The sequence below is a fragment of the Drosophila pseudoobscura genome, chromosome 2 (assembly GCF_009870125.1).
Source record: "Drosophila pseudoobscura strain MV-25-SWS-2005 chromosome 2, UCI_Dpse_MV25, whole genome shotgun sequence".
NCBI lineage: Eukaryota > Metazoa > Arthropoda > Insecta > Diptera > Drosophilidae > Drosophila > Drosophila pseudoobscura.
In genome coordinates this window covers 14,723,494-14,737,382 of record NC_046679.1, presented here as the reverse complement: position 1 = coordinate 14,737,382, position 13,889 = coordinate 14,723,494, and the positions used below count along the sequence as shown (strand labels likewise).

At 42.5% G+C, this 13,889-nt stretch overlaps 1 protein-coding gene across 2 annotated transcripts in view; it reads left to right on the top strand.

Annotated features, from left to right (window-relative positions):
• The window catches only part of KrT95D (phosphofurin acidic cluster sorting protein KrT95D), a 36,041-nt gene that overhangs the window by 9,303 nt on the left and 12,849 nt on the right, over positions 1–13,889 (top strand). For both annotated transcript variants that reach the window (XM_001358758.5, XM_003736546.3), the window contains exons 2-3: positions 10,393–10,710; positions 10,785–11,032. In XM_001358758.5, the coding sequence (XP_001358795.2) occupies positions 10,393–10,710; positions 10,785–11,032 (566 nt within the window). The remainder of the gene's footprint in view (positions 1–10,392; positions 10,711–10,784; positions 11,033–13,889) is intronic.

The window sequence follows — 13,889 nt, the reverse complement described above, 5'->3', positions numbered from 1 at the left end:
TTTGCTGTCTAAATTTGAATAAAACTCATTAAGTTTTAAGATTTAATGATTACAATGTGTTATCTTATCTTATCGAAAGGAAAATGCAATTAAAATGTGAGAAATGGGCGGCCAAGAAGAGGCGTTTGGGAGCCCATTCATCCTTCTGTGGAGACCAATTGGACCCCACGCAGTGCGGAGGTGGAGGTGGAGGAGGGGGGGAAGTGGGAGCCAAAACCAGAACTGTCAGTCCGACAGTTAACAACACTTTAAGATTCTCTGTCGTCTCTGGGGTTCTGGGGTGCGGTTCAGGCCATTAACTCAACATGGTGCCCGCCCCCCCATCATCGTGGTTGCCGTTGTCTTTGTATTTTTTGTTTTTCCTGTTGCTGTTGCTAGTTGGGAAAAACTCTTGCCTTAAACCCTAAACCCACCTTCATGCCACGCCCTTACTTGTGTTTACCTTTTCCCTCTATACATTGTAAATTTCCCTTTTTCCTGTCTGTTTTTTTTTGGATTTATGTCAGTTTTTGCCTGATAAAAGATTATTGATTCTTGGATTAAGGGGAGACACACAATCGTGGAATGGGAAATTATTCATGACATTCTTTTGATGGAATGTTTTTAGTCTTTCGTGCCGATATTAATAAAATATCGCCTGTAAGCGATCCCTTAAAAGGAGGACTATCCTGCCTCTTCTCCACCTTTCCCAGTGCGGCTTAGCAGTAAAGGCAGCTTTTTTTAACCAGAAAAAGGTGAACTTTTTATTGTTAAAATTTCACTGAATTTGTTGCCATCTTTTGCATAACTTTTCCAATTATTTCTTCCTAAGAATTTTCCAGTTTCCCCTCCTTATTTCATTGCCTGCCGCCTGCATCTCAAAGGATGACACATCCCCCCCACGATGTGCCATTGATGGAACGAGCGCTTCAATCGGCTTATGGCATCAATACGTTTTATGCAATCAATCGAATGGCATTCACACAAATTGCTTTTCTAAGCCATGAAGTGGAAGTCGGAGAAGGCAGAGAGCCTCAGAGCCGCCGAGACAGAAGCCGCATCAGTGCCTTGAAGTTGTGTGGGCGGATCGTATCGTATCGTATCGTATCGGGTCGGGGGGAGGGGAGGGGTCGGGTCATATGATATATGGGTCATTAACGAATTGTTCAGCGACTTGGAATACGAAACGAACGAAAAATAATAATAAATATTAAGCAAACAAAATAATAACAAAATAATAAGAGACATGACAGAAGAGGGAATACGTTCGTATCCAACGGATTACTCATCCAAATACACGTAGAAACCGCGTAGATCACTCAATTGAAACGAAACAAATATATATTTTATTAAATATTGAAACAAGTAAATGTGTGAATCATCGGAAGAGTGCGAGTGGGAGCCGGAAGCGGCAGCTGATTAGGCCACACTTTTATGGATGGATGGTGTTGTATGTAGCAGCTAATTACCTACGTGTACAGTACTACCTCCTCCACAAGGGCCACGTGTCATACACACTCTCCTCTCCTTCAATTATGAGGGCAAAACAATGCCAAATGAAATGAAATAATACTTTTTATGGGTGTTTGGGTTTATTGAGGGGCCAATAAGTGAAACGTTTCCGGGAAATGTGCGAATGGATTGCTCGGAACTTCCTTATAGACGCTTAGCCGAATAATGTCCAAAAACCAGTTGGCAAATGATGGATTTCTTTTGAAAGAGGTCTGAACGGAAGATTAGCTGAAAATGTTTTGGAACATCCTCAGGGACTTCTCTGCCCTTCCTCATGGGTGGCTCTTCAACCTCTCCACAGAAAATCTTTACCATTTTCTATACCGGAAGATCTTTTATCTGTAGTTGGAGCATATCTTCATCTACTTGTCATCTTCGGGGGCAGAGATGATCGTTGTACCAGGGGCAAGCGGAGTTTTGAGGCTCTTCTGAGATACTAGGATCTTTCCTTGAACACGGGAAGGTCTTTCTTTTTGGATGTACCCTTGATGTACTGGGTTACAAATATTGTTAAGGAATTATTTCATTCTGTCTTTCACTGTACATGGAATGTCCCTTGTGATATTTACAAGTGGGTAAATAAAGGCACTTCCCTAATTCTTATTAATTATTTTTAGATATTCTAGATCCCATTCCCCAACTCCAAAGATAGATCCCTCGATAGTATTCCCTTGCGATTCATGAATCAATTTAATGTTCTTCCCATCTGCATATTCTACGAGTATTTTTCTATCTATCTCCACAAATACCACTCGAACAATGACCCTTGGGTCCTACATCAATTATATTCCCATTGCTCCCTCACATTACCCTCCCTGGCTGCCCCTATCGAATGGGCCCCCACTTCTGGCACTCGTGTCAGCCCCATCTGCATTCCCTTTGCCCATTTCCCACATCGTCGAGGGCGAGGGGGGGGGGCCAGACTCATGAAAGATTCAAGTGCACAAAGTGGAAAAACGCGCCAAAGGTGTGAAAATAATTAGAAAACTGCTGCCCTGCAGACACCACTGGTATTCCTTGCCCCCTCGCCACTTATTGGATGTTTTTTCAATATTTATTCAAAAAAATAAATAATAATAAATATGTAACCAATTGCTAGAGAATGGGGATTGTGGTGGGAGGGGGCATATCCCTCTCTGAATAATTGATGGACTGTTCTGCATTCATACGATATTCCATGGGTGAATACTTCTTCGGGGAAAAAGTGAATGAACTGCAGTAACCTTAAGCGGAGGAAGGAGGTGGCCAGCAACAACAGCAACTGCAGTGGCAGTGGCAGTGGCAGTGGCAATACTCGTAAAAATATATGGTTAATGTGGCAGAGGGAGTGGATGTGGCAGTGGGTGTGGGTGTGGGCCCCACCCAGCCCACCTTTCCCTGCTGCTGTTGTTGTTTTTGCTACTTGGTCGAATGTATCCGCAAAGTGCAATTTAGTTTGTTAATTGTTGCAAATTACCAACCGCTAGTTACATCGATTTTTCCTATACACTCGTGGCATACCCCTTACAGAATAATAGGGTTACTGAACTCCATGGGGCGCTACGACACTGGGCGGAAATGGAGAACTTTGAGATACTAAATAGTGTTAATTTCTAAGGAATTATGTGATGGGAAAGAGCTGCTAAAGGTATTCCCTGAGAGCAGTAGACCACACAGTGATAGTTGTTATACCTTCGAAGGGATGCACTGAATAGATCGAAGCATACCACATGATGAATAGTACTACCACAGACTCGACAAGCACTCCACGATTGAAGCACTAAAATAGTTCGATTGTTTCCTTAAGTATTCGAATAACAATACCCATCCATCGACTCCTAAACTAGTGATGGCACTTACGAAATATCGATATCCATCGTACGAAGTTCCGTTTGTCTTTCATTCCAATGCCGTTGAAGCCGTTCGCTTAGGGAACATTTTGATTCAGGAGGGTATCAAAGTAGTCGCAACAAGCTCTTCGAATAACCGAATTGAATGCCCAGTTATTCGAATTTGAATGGACAAGCGTTTAGGTCTCTGGGAGGCATCGCTATAGAGAGAGAGGGAGAGAGGGAGAGGGAGAACTGTGCCACATTCAGTGAGTGGCTGGCTCTGTTGTTGTCGTCCCCAAAACGCATTCCCATTTTCCATTTCGAATTCATTTCCATTCCCCATTCAGTCCGCCTTCAGTGGCAATAATTCCCCATTGTTCGGCCACTGTCCGTTTCCGGGCATTGTCTCCGTCCCTCTGTCAGTCTGTCGAGTACATGCGTAATTCTTGCATAAATTAACTATGTTTTTGTACAGCGAGTGAGAGCGACTAGGCTTACTCGTAAATAATTAAAGCCCCTGGCACAATGCATTCTCAAATGCATTTAGATCAATAATGCAATGAGGGTCCGGCCAGGCGGGCGCCATAGTTGCCAAACTAATGCCTAGAGACCTCTAACAGGCCCCCTTTTGGAAGCCTCTAATTAAACGCCCACAAGGCCCACACACCCCCCCCGAAATGGAACCTGTTTTCGTGCTTTCAATTCATTTAAGCAAAGAGTTGGAGAGTGAGCTTCTGGTTTTGGCTACTGGCTTGCCATGAGTCATGGCTCGGGGCGAAGGAATCCTTTACTTGGGCGCACAGAACCCCATCCCGTGTAAACTGTGGATACTAAAAGGGAGACCGCGCGAATAAAAGCAACTTAAATGAAACCGTAAAAGTTGCCCATAAGTCGCGACAGAATGACATAAACTTGTTCCGATGTTGATGGCGAGCGCGTGGGGTTCATTGAAAATACCCTTTAGATGGAGGGTAGATTGTGCTGATAGTTTGTAAACACAACAACAAAACTGTAAAAACAAGAAAATATGAATGTGTGCCTCGACAAAAACGTTTTGAATGGAGTTAAAGCTGATTCTTAAAGAAAAAGATACTCAAACATAGATATCTTTAGCTGATGGACTGACATTTCGATCAGTTTTGAAATGTCTTTTGGTTTTCGATAGTTTCCCATCATTAAGGCACTTCTCTTGGTATTCGCTTTAGTTCTTGGACTTTATAGCCCTAACTTTCTATTAGATCTACGAGGAAAATGTTGTTTCGTTTCTCCTTTGTTCTCTTCCTGTTGCTTATCCACATACTATATATTTGTATTGTCTTCCTGATGTCTGGCACAATCTGTAAACCTCTTGAATCATTCCTTACATGAATGAGTCAGACCCATTCGGGGGGCATCGGGCATTCGAGCAGGCCCTTTAGTCACTCTGTTGTTTGCCCACTCGTGCATGTAGATACGGGAATTATCGGATTCGCACTGCTTGTTGTAGTATGACAGCGATTTGGTTTGTCATCTGGCGACATCTGAACCAAGAGCTGTCCTTGGAACGGAGCTGTCCCCTAAGCAGCAGCAACTCTCTTTGTTGTCTAGTGGCCAGAAGCGACGACACTTGTCGTCGTTACAGGAAATGCAATATGCCATATGCCATAGAGAGAGAGATCTATCGCCCCCGCTGTGCTGGCTATCGTTTTTGAATCGTAAACACATCATTTCATTCCACAGAAAAATGAAAGATGAATGGATGGATAGTGCACGCGAGGGTCCACCGTTGAGAGTGGCAGTTAATTTGCAAATTAGCATGTTAACAAAACAGCCAGTTATCCATCCATCCATTCATCTATTTGCCTGCTTGTCCATCTGTTTGTCTCTGGGGTGCTAACAGTCGAATCAACGAGCAGGCACTTGTCAAAATTGTGCGCCGGCCAGCAAGATCACGCAACATGGGGCAACATGAGGGGCAGAGGCAGAGGCAGAGGCAGAGGCAGAGGCAGAGGCAGAGGCAGTGTTCTTTCTGGTTTTTTTTTTATTGCTGTAATTGATGTCAAAGGTAAAACTATACGATCCCAGGGGGAAGGAGGGGAAATGTTATCTTTAATGTGGGGTATTCTGTGTGCCCCACTTTTACATTTTAAAATATATTATTTTTCCATCGAAAGATTGAAAAAAATCCTACAATTCTTTGTGGAACACTGCGAGCTTGTCACTGGGTAAATTACAGATGAGAAACCTTTAAGCAACATCGATCGAATCTAGTATCTTTTATAGGATATGATGCTGTATGCAACCAGGAAAATTCCGTAAACAGAATCAAGAGCACTTGTCAGGCAAAATATTTAAGATTTAATGATGCTCTGACCGCTAGACCAAGCGAAAGATTGCCCCCAACCTCCCAACCCCCAAGCGAGGGGCTGCGTCCGGCTTCGAGTCTGGGATGGGGGGCTCCGGGCTCTTGGGTCCGGGGTCTCGATCTGTCTGGGGATCGCATTCTTGTGTGCGTTCTCGGGGCACGTTCTCGGTTGTGTGTTTTGTGCGGGCAATGCGCCAGTGACACAGTTTCTTGCTTCCTCTTTTCCTTTGCTGATAGAGCCCTAGTGCTCTCTTTCTATCAATCGCTGTAGTTCTCCCTGCGCTCTCTCTATCTCTTCCTATTTTAGTTCTGCCCCACTCTCCATCTTTGTTTAGCTTCCTTTTGATTATCGGTTCGTTCATTTCTATCTTTACATGACTTTCAATGCAGAAAATTAAGAAACCTGATCGATCGATTATATGTAAAAATGCATCTAGTATTTTTCTGATATTTTCTGTAAATATTTTCTTGTATTCTCTGATATTCTTAAAGTATATTTCAATAATTTTTGTGGGTTTTATACTTCATAATTTTTTTTCAGGCCAGGAATTTTTGTAGTATTTTCTTGTTGAATTTTTTCTATTCTTTTAATATTTTTGAGATTTCTTTTTTGTTTGTTAAATATTTTCCAGACCTTTTGTACTACTATTTTCGGTATTTTGTAGCTATGGATTTTTATAGTATTTTCCTAATTTAAAACAAATTGTTCGTATATTCAGCTATTTTTTCCTATATTTTTCTAATATTTTCTGCTATATTTATAAACATTCAGAGGAAACGATCGCTTTTAGTTGAATTTTATTCTTAGGAAAACCTTTTAATTTTTCCTACAATCGTGCTATTGGATCCCTAAATCCCGCAATCGACCTGCAAATGCAATCCAATGTTGTGCCAGTGGATTCCTCTTGTCTCTTGTTTCTTTTGGCTTTAATCTTTTTCCATACTCGTATTACGCTTTAATTTTCCCTTTCATTTCATTTCGCTTCTATGGGAGTGGCAATGGAAATTGTGGTGGGAGAGAACCCTGTTCTGTGGGTCGTGTGGACGGACGGGAAGTTTTGTTATGAAGCTTATCAAGTGCACTCCTCTCCGGCGATAGCGAGCGCGACTATTTATAGTAGTTGTTGATTAAGTAATTAATACCCCGGGGGCATTTGCCAGACCTGTCGAGTGCTTAGGTGCCGGGTAATTGCTATGATTTCCAATTAACGCTTTGTTAATTTTCCAGACGAGGTGTCTAAGGGGGCGCCAGGCAAAAAGGTGCTGAACTTTCCATGGGAGATGGGAGATGGGAGATGATCCTTGGGGCAGCAATTAATCGATTTCATATCATATACTCGCCTGATCATACACCATTCTCTTGTATCTGCCCATTGTTCGATACCTCAATTGGTCATTTACTAAAGCCGCTCCACAACAAAGAAACACATTGTTCCCGGAGGCTTGACGGTGACGGGGAGTCCATTGAACTGCCGTCGAAAGGTGGCGGCAGACGAGCCAAGGGAAAGAGGCCTGTGGGCGGAAAGGCCATCGCGGGTGAGGAGATAAAGAAAGACGCGAAAATAAAGGCGCAAGAAAATACTTTCCGGCAGTCTTCGACGTGTGTCATTCACAAAAGTACAGAAAGAAATGCCACAAAAAAAAACATCAGAAAAAGAAATACTAATAAGCGCGTAAGAGGACCGATGGGTAGATATCGGAGCAAAGCTGTTGATACCCTTGAAGATCCATACCTCAAGGGCCAACCGAATTCTGGCCCAAACAAAAATCAAAGCTTTATTTGTTGTCTCCCTCTCTCCCCCTTTTGACCAGTCGAAACCCAAACGAAAACCGAATTCGAAGCAAGTAATGGACAAACAATAAATAGGAATAGGAATCCGAGTACGAATACGATTACGATTACGATTGCGAGTACAAGAAACTGAAACGCGCCCCCTGTTTATTTTTCTGTGTTTTTTTTCTTTTAATTTTTTCTGTGCTCGATTTTGTGTAAACATTTAAAAATAAACCTCAAAAGCAATAATCAGACAACAATAAAATGTCAGCTTATTTTTAACAAACAAACCCGAAGCGAATGAAAGAAAACATGCAATGGCAGATGTCAAGTGCATGCCGTGGCATGCCACAAGCGACAAAGAGTTGGCAACTAAATAAATGTTGAGTCGTGCAGCAGGTGGGTGTGGCACTACTCGCAAGAGGGGTGTTACGCGCCTAGAGATGGGAGCGTGACACCAGGAGCGCTGTTATCGATAGTGGTAGAGAGACAGGGAGACCCGGATGGGATGTGATAGATTATTATTCGATGAGTGAATATTGCTCCAAGTGCGATAAATATTCGAATATTTACTGATGTTCAATATGCCAGTTCCTACGGATATAATTATGATTATTTAATAAATTAATCGAGAAATCCATTAGGATTAAAACAGCTTTCATAACTGTACCTATTCTTTAGTCATTCTTTTCAATTATAATGAAATTTTCTAAGAAAACATATTGATATGTATCGAAATATACCAAAAATCTATCGATATTTATTACCGATAACGATGCACCTAATATTTATCGGACCTATCGGTGAATATACAAATTTCCGATAAATAAAAGCTACGATTCTTCGATAACAGATCTTAAATATAGTATGTCTAAATTAAGCTTTTAAATATATGTTGTAATTCCACCAGTTGTATGAGTATTTATTCATTAATTGGTACTAATTCAAAGTTTTATACAATTTTCGAATGATTATTCTTAAACTACTTTAATTTGTTTGGATTGTACACCATTTTCTAGCGAGGTGCCCTTTTAAAGAGACCTCCACCTATTGTAGAACTGTTGTCGAGTCCGTCCGCCTGCTGCCGCCGGGTGCCATAATTAGTTGTGATTTGTGAATGGGGAGCCCAGCCTTGAAAGCGACTACTTTAATGGATAAAGTGTCTGGCCAGGGACCGGACAACCGAAAGCCATATACATACATATGTACAGGCATAAATAATGCGATTACTCATGCAATATAAATATATAATAGGTGGAGCCTTGTCCTCGTCTTGTCACCCAAACCAGCCCACACCTCCCGCTCTCCCCTCCTTCCGTTCCCCCGCATTTCCCCACTGGCTTCCAGTGGTCATACAATTTGCATGAAGAAACGAGACGAATGCTTTGAATTATTAATTAAGAAATTAATTGAGCGACGATGTCAATGAATCCGAGAACTTGTTCACCCACCAGAGCAGAACAACAGAGGCAGCAACAGCATTCCAGGCCTTGCGCTTCCATCGGGACGATGTCTGGGCCTGGGTGGCAGATTCAATTAGCGAGTGGCATTGTTGGAGTGTCTCTTACCCAGTCCGACTGGGGGTCCACTCCCTGTTCCCTGCCTGAATCCCAGACATTGTCCCTTGTCCCAGCGCCCCATTCCTTAGGCTGGTTATCCGCTTTGTTGGCTGGGTGGTATGGTTATTAGATGCAGCTCCATGATGAGCCCTTCCCGCCTAAAGTTCTATCAGCACAAACTGCTTTCCCAATGCCCAAGCTCCCGAATCTCTTTCTGCGGCATAACGAGGCAGAAATTAATCAGGAAATAAATTATATCGTATGATATATAAATTTCTATAGTACATTGCATAAGCCCAAACAAGACTTGCATTATTTTTAATGCCAAAAAGAAAAGAAACCTTTTTTACTTTTTTGTTTTGTATTAGGCTTTGGGTCTCATTTTTTTCATTTGTTGCTATGACAGTGCAAAAAACATTAAATCCAATATTCTTCAAGGCTTAATTATAAACGATTTTAATGGTTGTTACAGCTGGGTTTTCTCTCAAAGAGAGACACAACATTGGAAAATGGCCAAAGAGGAGAAAACTTTAATTTTACGATTAATGTCTCTGTCTCTGTCTCTCCTTCCCCCAAAACGTATTCCTCTCTTTGGCAGTTTTTGATTTTCATTTCGTTTTTCACATTTGGCATGCATGTCTCTGGCTCTGCCCCTGCCCCTGCCCCTGCCCCTCCTCTCCTCTTCCTTTCCATCTACCATTTCCTTTTGTTTTCGTTTTCCATTATTCAGCTTTTGTTTTCAGCTTGATTGCATTTTACTTGTGATTTATTCCGTGCTTTGGGGCCTTTTCGCTGTTGCATTTTGCAGTTTGGGAAATCTCTTGGCGTTAAATTGTTTTCTCGCCATCATTTGCGATGATCGATTGCGCTCCGGTGCATTGGAAATGGGCTTTAACGAGTTTTCTTGTTATTTTCCTTTGTTCACTATTTCTATTCCACACCTCCTTTCGCCCCTTAACAAGTTGAGCGACGCCTCGTGTTGCGGATGAATGATGGATTGATGGAGATCTCACAGAAACTAATTTTAGTTGGACCCCAAAGTGGATGGAGTACTTGCCTGATTTGGGCAAGCCCAATGCTTTATCTGTGGATTTCATTGATTACACAGTTATCGATTTGGTAGATGGTTATCGATTTGATTACATAGTCATCGATTTACCTATTTATTATATAGCTATCGATTGTATACACATTTGTATGTCGATAAAATATTTATCAATTGAATACAGTAAATGTATCGATAAATAATCGAGTTAGTCCCACAGTTTTATCTAAATTGTCATCGATTTGTACCGATTATTTCGTTGCTTCTTATTTAGAAGTGAAACTAATTCTCGTATTACCGATTTTACTGGGAATATTCGTTTCTACCTTTTTTACTCACCCGAAAATTTCTCGTTTCTTCTTTTGCAGACTCTGCTCGCTGACCATAACGCGTCTCTCCATTTTGACTCCGCTGCCCGGGGACACCACCTCCCTCTCGCTGGCCGTAAAGATGCAGAGCTCGAAGCGGACGCTCCGCAGCCATGAGATCCCGATTAACGGAAGCGCCCTGACGGCCTTCCAGCAGGGGAACTCCCCGATGGCTGGCGGCACAGGAGTGGCGGTGGGCGGATCGTCGCCCGGGAACGTGGGCACTGGACAGGGCGTCGCTGTGCCGCTAACAGAGACCGAACTTGACTTGCACTTCAGTCTACAGTATCCGCACTTCATCAAGAGAGATGGCAACAGGTGATGGGATCTATTCAATCAATAAATGTGCGTTCTTTACCCAATATGCTTGTGTCCCTCTGCTATCCCCACAGACTGGTTATTCTGCTGCAACGCCGCAAGAAGTACAAGTCGCGCACCATTCTGGGCTACAAGACCCTGGCCGAGGGCATCATCCGCATGGACGCGGTGCTCCAGAAGTCAATGGACATGGTCATCGAGCTGACCGCCTCCGGGAAGAACGGCAGGCCGGGCACTGTCGTGGCCTGTCTGCGGGCCGAGCGTGTCTCCTCCATTCCAGTGGATCACGACAATAAGAACAACAACAGCGTCCTGCTGGCAGGTGAGTACCAGAACCCAGTCCACAAAAAGCCGCCAAAGATCAGTCTAAGGTCTTCGAGGAATCCGTTTGCCAAAGTATTTAAGCTTCTATTTGCAATTCTGAGTTAAAACTGTCATCAAAATTTTTATCTATTAAAATGTGTTATAAGAAAAGTTGATTTTATAAGTATTTCCGTTAAAGTTGGATTGTGGTTCCGAAACAGCGCAAAAAATTAATGTATTGGATGGTAGTTCTGATGAAAGGATCTGAAGAGCTGTTTTTGCATTTGTATAACAGTTTTATAACACATTTACGAACTTTTTATACCAGTTTTTGAAAGATATATCAATTCTAATATCAGATTCACAACGGTACAAAATTTGTATAACAGTATAACAAAAGTTTTTGAATTTTGTATAACAGTTTTATAACAGTTCTACGGCAATTTAAGAAAAATTGTATAATAGTATACCAGTGTAACGCTTTTAGGAGTATAACAGTACATGTTCCCTTTTTTATTCCATTTTGTGTATTCCAAAAATGTGTTAAAGGATAATTAGAATACAAATTTAGCGAATTTTTTCCCTTTGTATAACAGTTTTGTGGCTATTTTAAAATTGTTTTAGAACAGTTATGGATTAGGGGATCATTTGTATAGTACTTTTATGACAGTTTTTCTCCGACAACGGATTTAAGACACGTTTCTCGATAGTTCCCGATAGTTTCGGGGATAAGATATCGAGGATTTTTATTAGAGTTGTAAGTCAGTATAACAGTTACCAATGGTAAAATAAGGAATGCAAGATATCAAAAGGAAAGCTCTGAGAAAGTTTCAAAATCGATCTATCTATTAGTCGCGTTTCAATTACTCATTCCAGTGGGGTCCCGTGTCCATCCACTCCGTTGAGCATCTCTCGAGGCATCGCTAAAGAATTTATTGCCAAATCCATAAAGCGGCAATAAATAGAGCCATGAGCCATGAGCCATGAGCCGGAGGCCCCAGAGGAATGGTCCAAGATTAGAGAAGTGCTAATGACGCACAAACTGGGCAATTAATGCCCCAAGTGGGGAGTGAAGGGAAGCTGCTGTGCTCCACCGTCAGATGCTCCACATCATGATGGATGGGTTCTTCTTCTTGGTCTTCTCGTGGATCAGATGATGCTCCCAATTTGAGTTGATGTTTATGGTAATTGCTTGTGAAACAATACCCAAAGGGGGCTGCTCTGCCTCTGCCTCTGCCTCTGCCTCTGCCCGGCTGTCCCGCCATTCGGTGGCAAGTACTGCATACAACGTTCATAAGTAGTGACGTCAACAGCAGCAGCTACATTTCGTATTTATGCCATGAAATTTCCTCATGATTACAGAATGTGAGTGAGCGAGAACCGCCGCCACTTGGCAACAGGAAAAGCCACGACGTGGGGCAGCCGCCGCTGCTCGCAGATGATGGTAATCTAATTGAAAATATTTTTCAGCTATTTTTATATGACACAAAAGATTCTTCCGAGGCGTGAAAGGAAGGGAAATTCATTTATGAAAATAGCACAGAACTCATTTGCCAGGCTGGCTCGTGGTGTTGCCCCACCACTGCAGTGCCAGCACCTCTGTGTGGCAAGCAGGAGCTTTAGCTGTTGAACTTTTCAACAGACAAACGGACAAAAAGAGGTTGAAGTTTGCAGTCACCTGTTCAGGGCCAAGGTAAAGGTCACACTCTCCCCAATCCACAATCCCCAATTGCAATCTCCTCTCCCTTCGCTCCCATGTGTTTTCTCTCATTCCAATCTCCCACCCTGGCCCCTCTTTGTATCTCCCTCTGTCTTACGTGGGGGATAAAATATGCCTGACATGCAAAATGGCATTTGGCCGAGTTGTTTCCTCGCAAAATGTTGCAGTTTCTAATGGCAAATAGATCACAGGCAGCCAGAGTCTCCTCCAAGCGAAGTGATGAACCAACACCAACAGCCAGCTTGTGCCGTCACGAATGAAATAAATCATCGTACCCTGGAATATGGGAGAACGAGGTGTGATATGTTTGTGGAGATATGTGTGTAATAGGCCTAGGAAAACTGTGCTATTGTAGGAGGAAGGAACAGAAAATTTCCACTTAAATCATTTATTCATAACTTAAAACAGTTCTTAAATTTCATCGATATATCGATAAATTTATTGGAATTTAATCACCCGTGGCGAATGGTCTTTGCTCATGACATTCACCTCGAATGTGTCTCTTTGCTTATGGGAAATTTGTGCAGAATAAATTTTGATACCTTGAGTTTGGCTCCTTCCATATCTTCTCCATTTTCACCATTAAAGTGTTGCGAAATTCCCAAAGAAAATGGGCATCTAATAGTCGCAATGCAAGACAGTTTATATTTTCTTTTTGGACACATTTCACGTTGGCACATTGACTATTTTCGCCGAGGACAGAAAACCCCTTCGCTGACTAGCTGACTCGCGGCTGCCTGCTTCATCACTTCACTTCACCTACTATGGTGACTGCCCCACTGGGTTTGACCATCAAAAGTTCATTTGTCGCGCACTTGGCGAGTGGCCAAGGAACGTGGATTTTGGCCTGCAATGCAATCCATTTGGGAGCACCCATCAGCACACAGAATGGCCAACACACAAAACAAAACACATTGGAGGTCAGCACTTGAACCCGAGAACCGGACGACAGACAGCGCGCTGAAATTACTTTGGGGTCTCGCTTTCTAATTTGCAAAAATGGAATTTAAAAAAAAAACATAGAAAAACAGAATGAGGGGAACCGAGGGAAAAACCTTTTTACCTCAACCTCAATTTGGTTTATTGATTTTTCTCTCTTCTATGCTGGTGTCCGGCCTCCAAAAAGCTGCTGCTGCTGCTGTTGATGGCGGTCTTC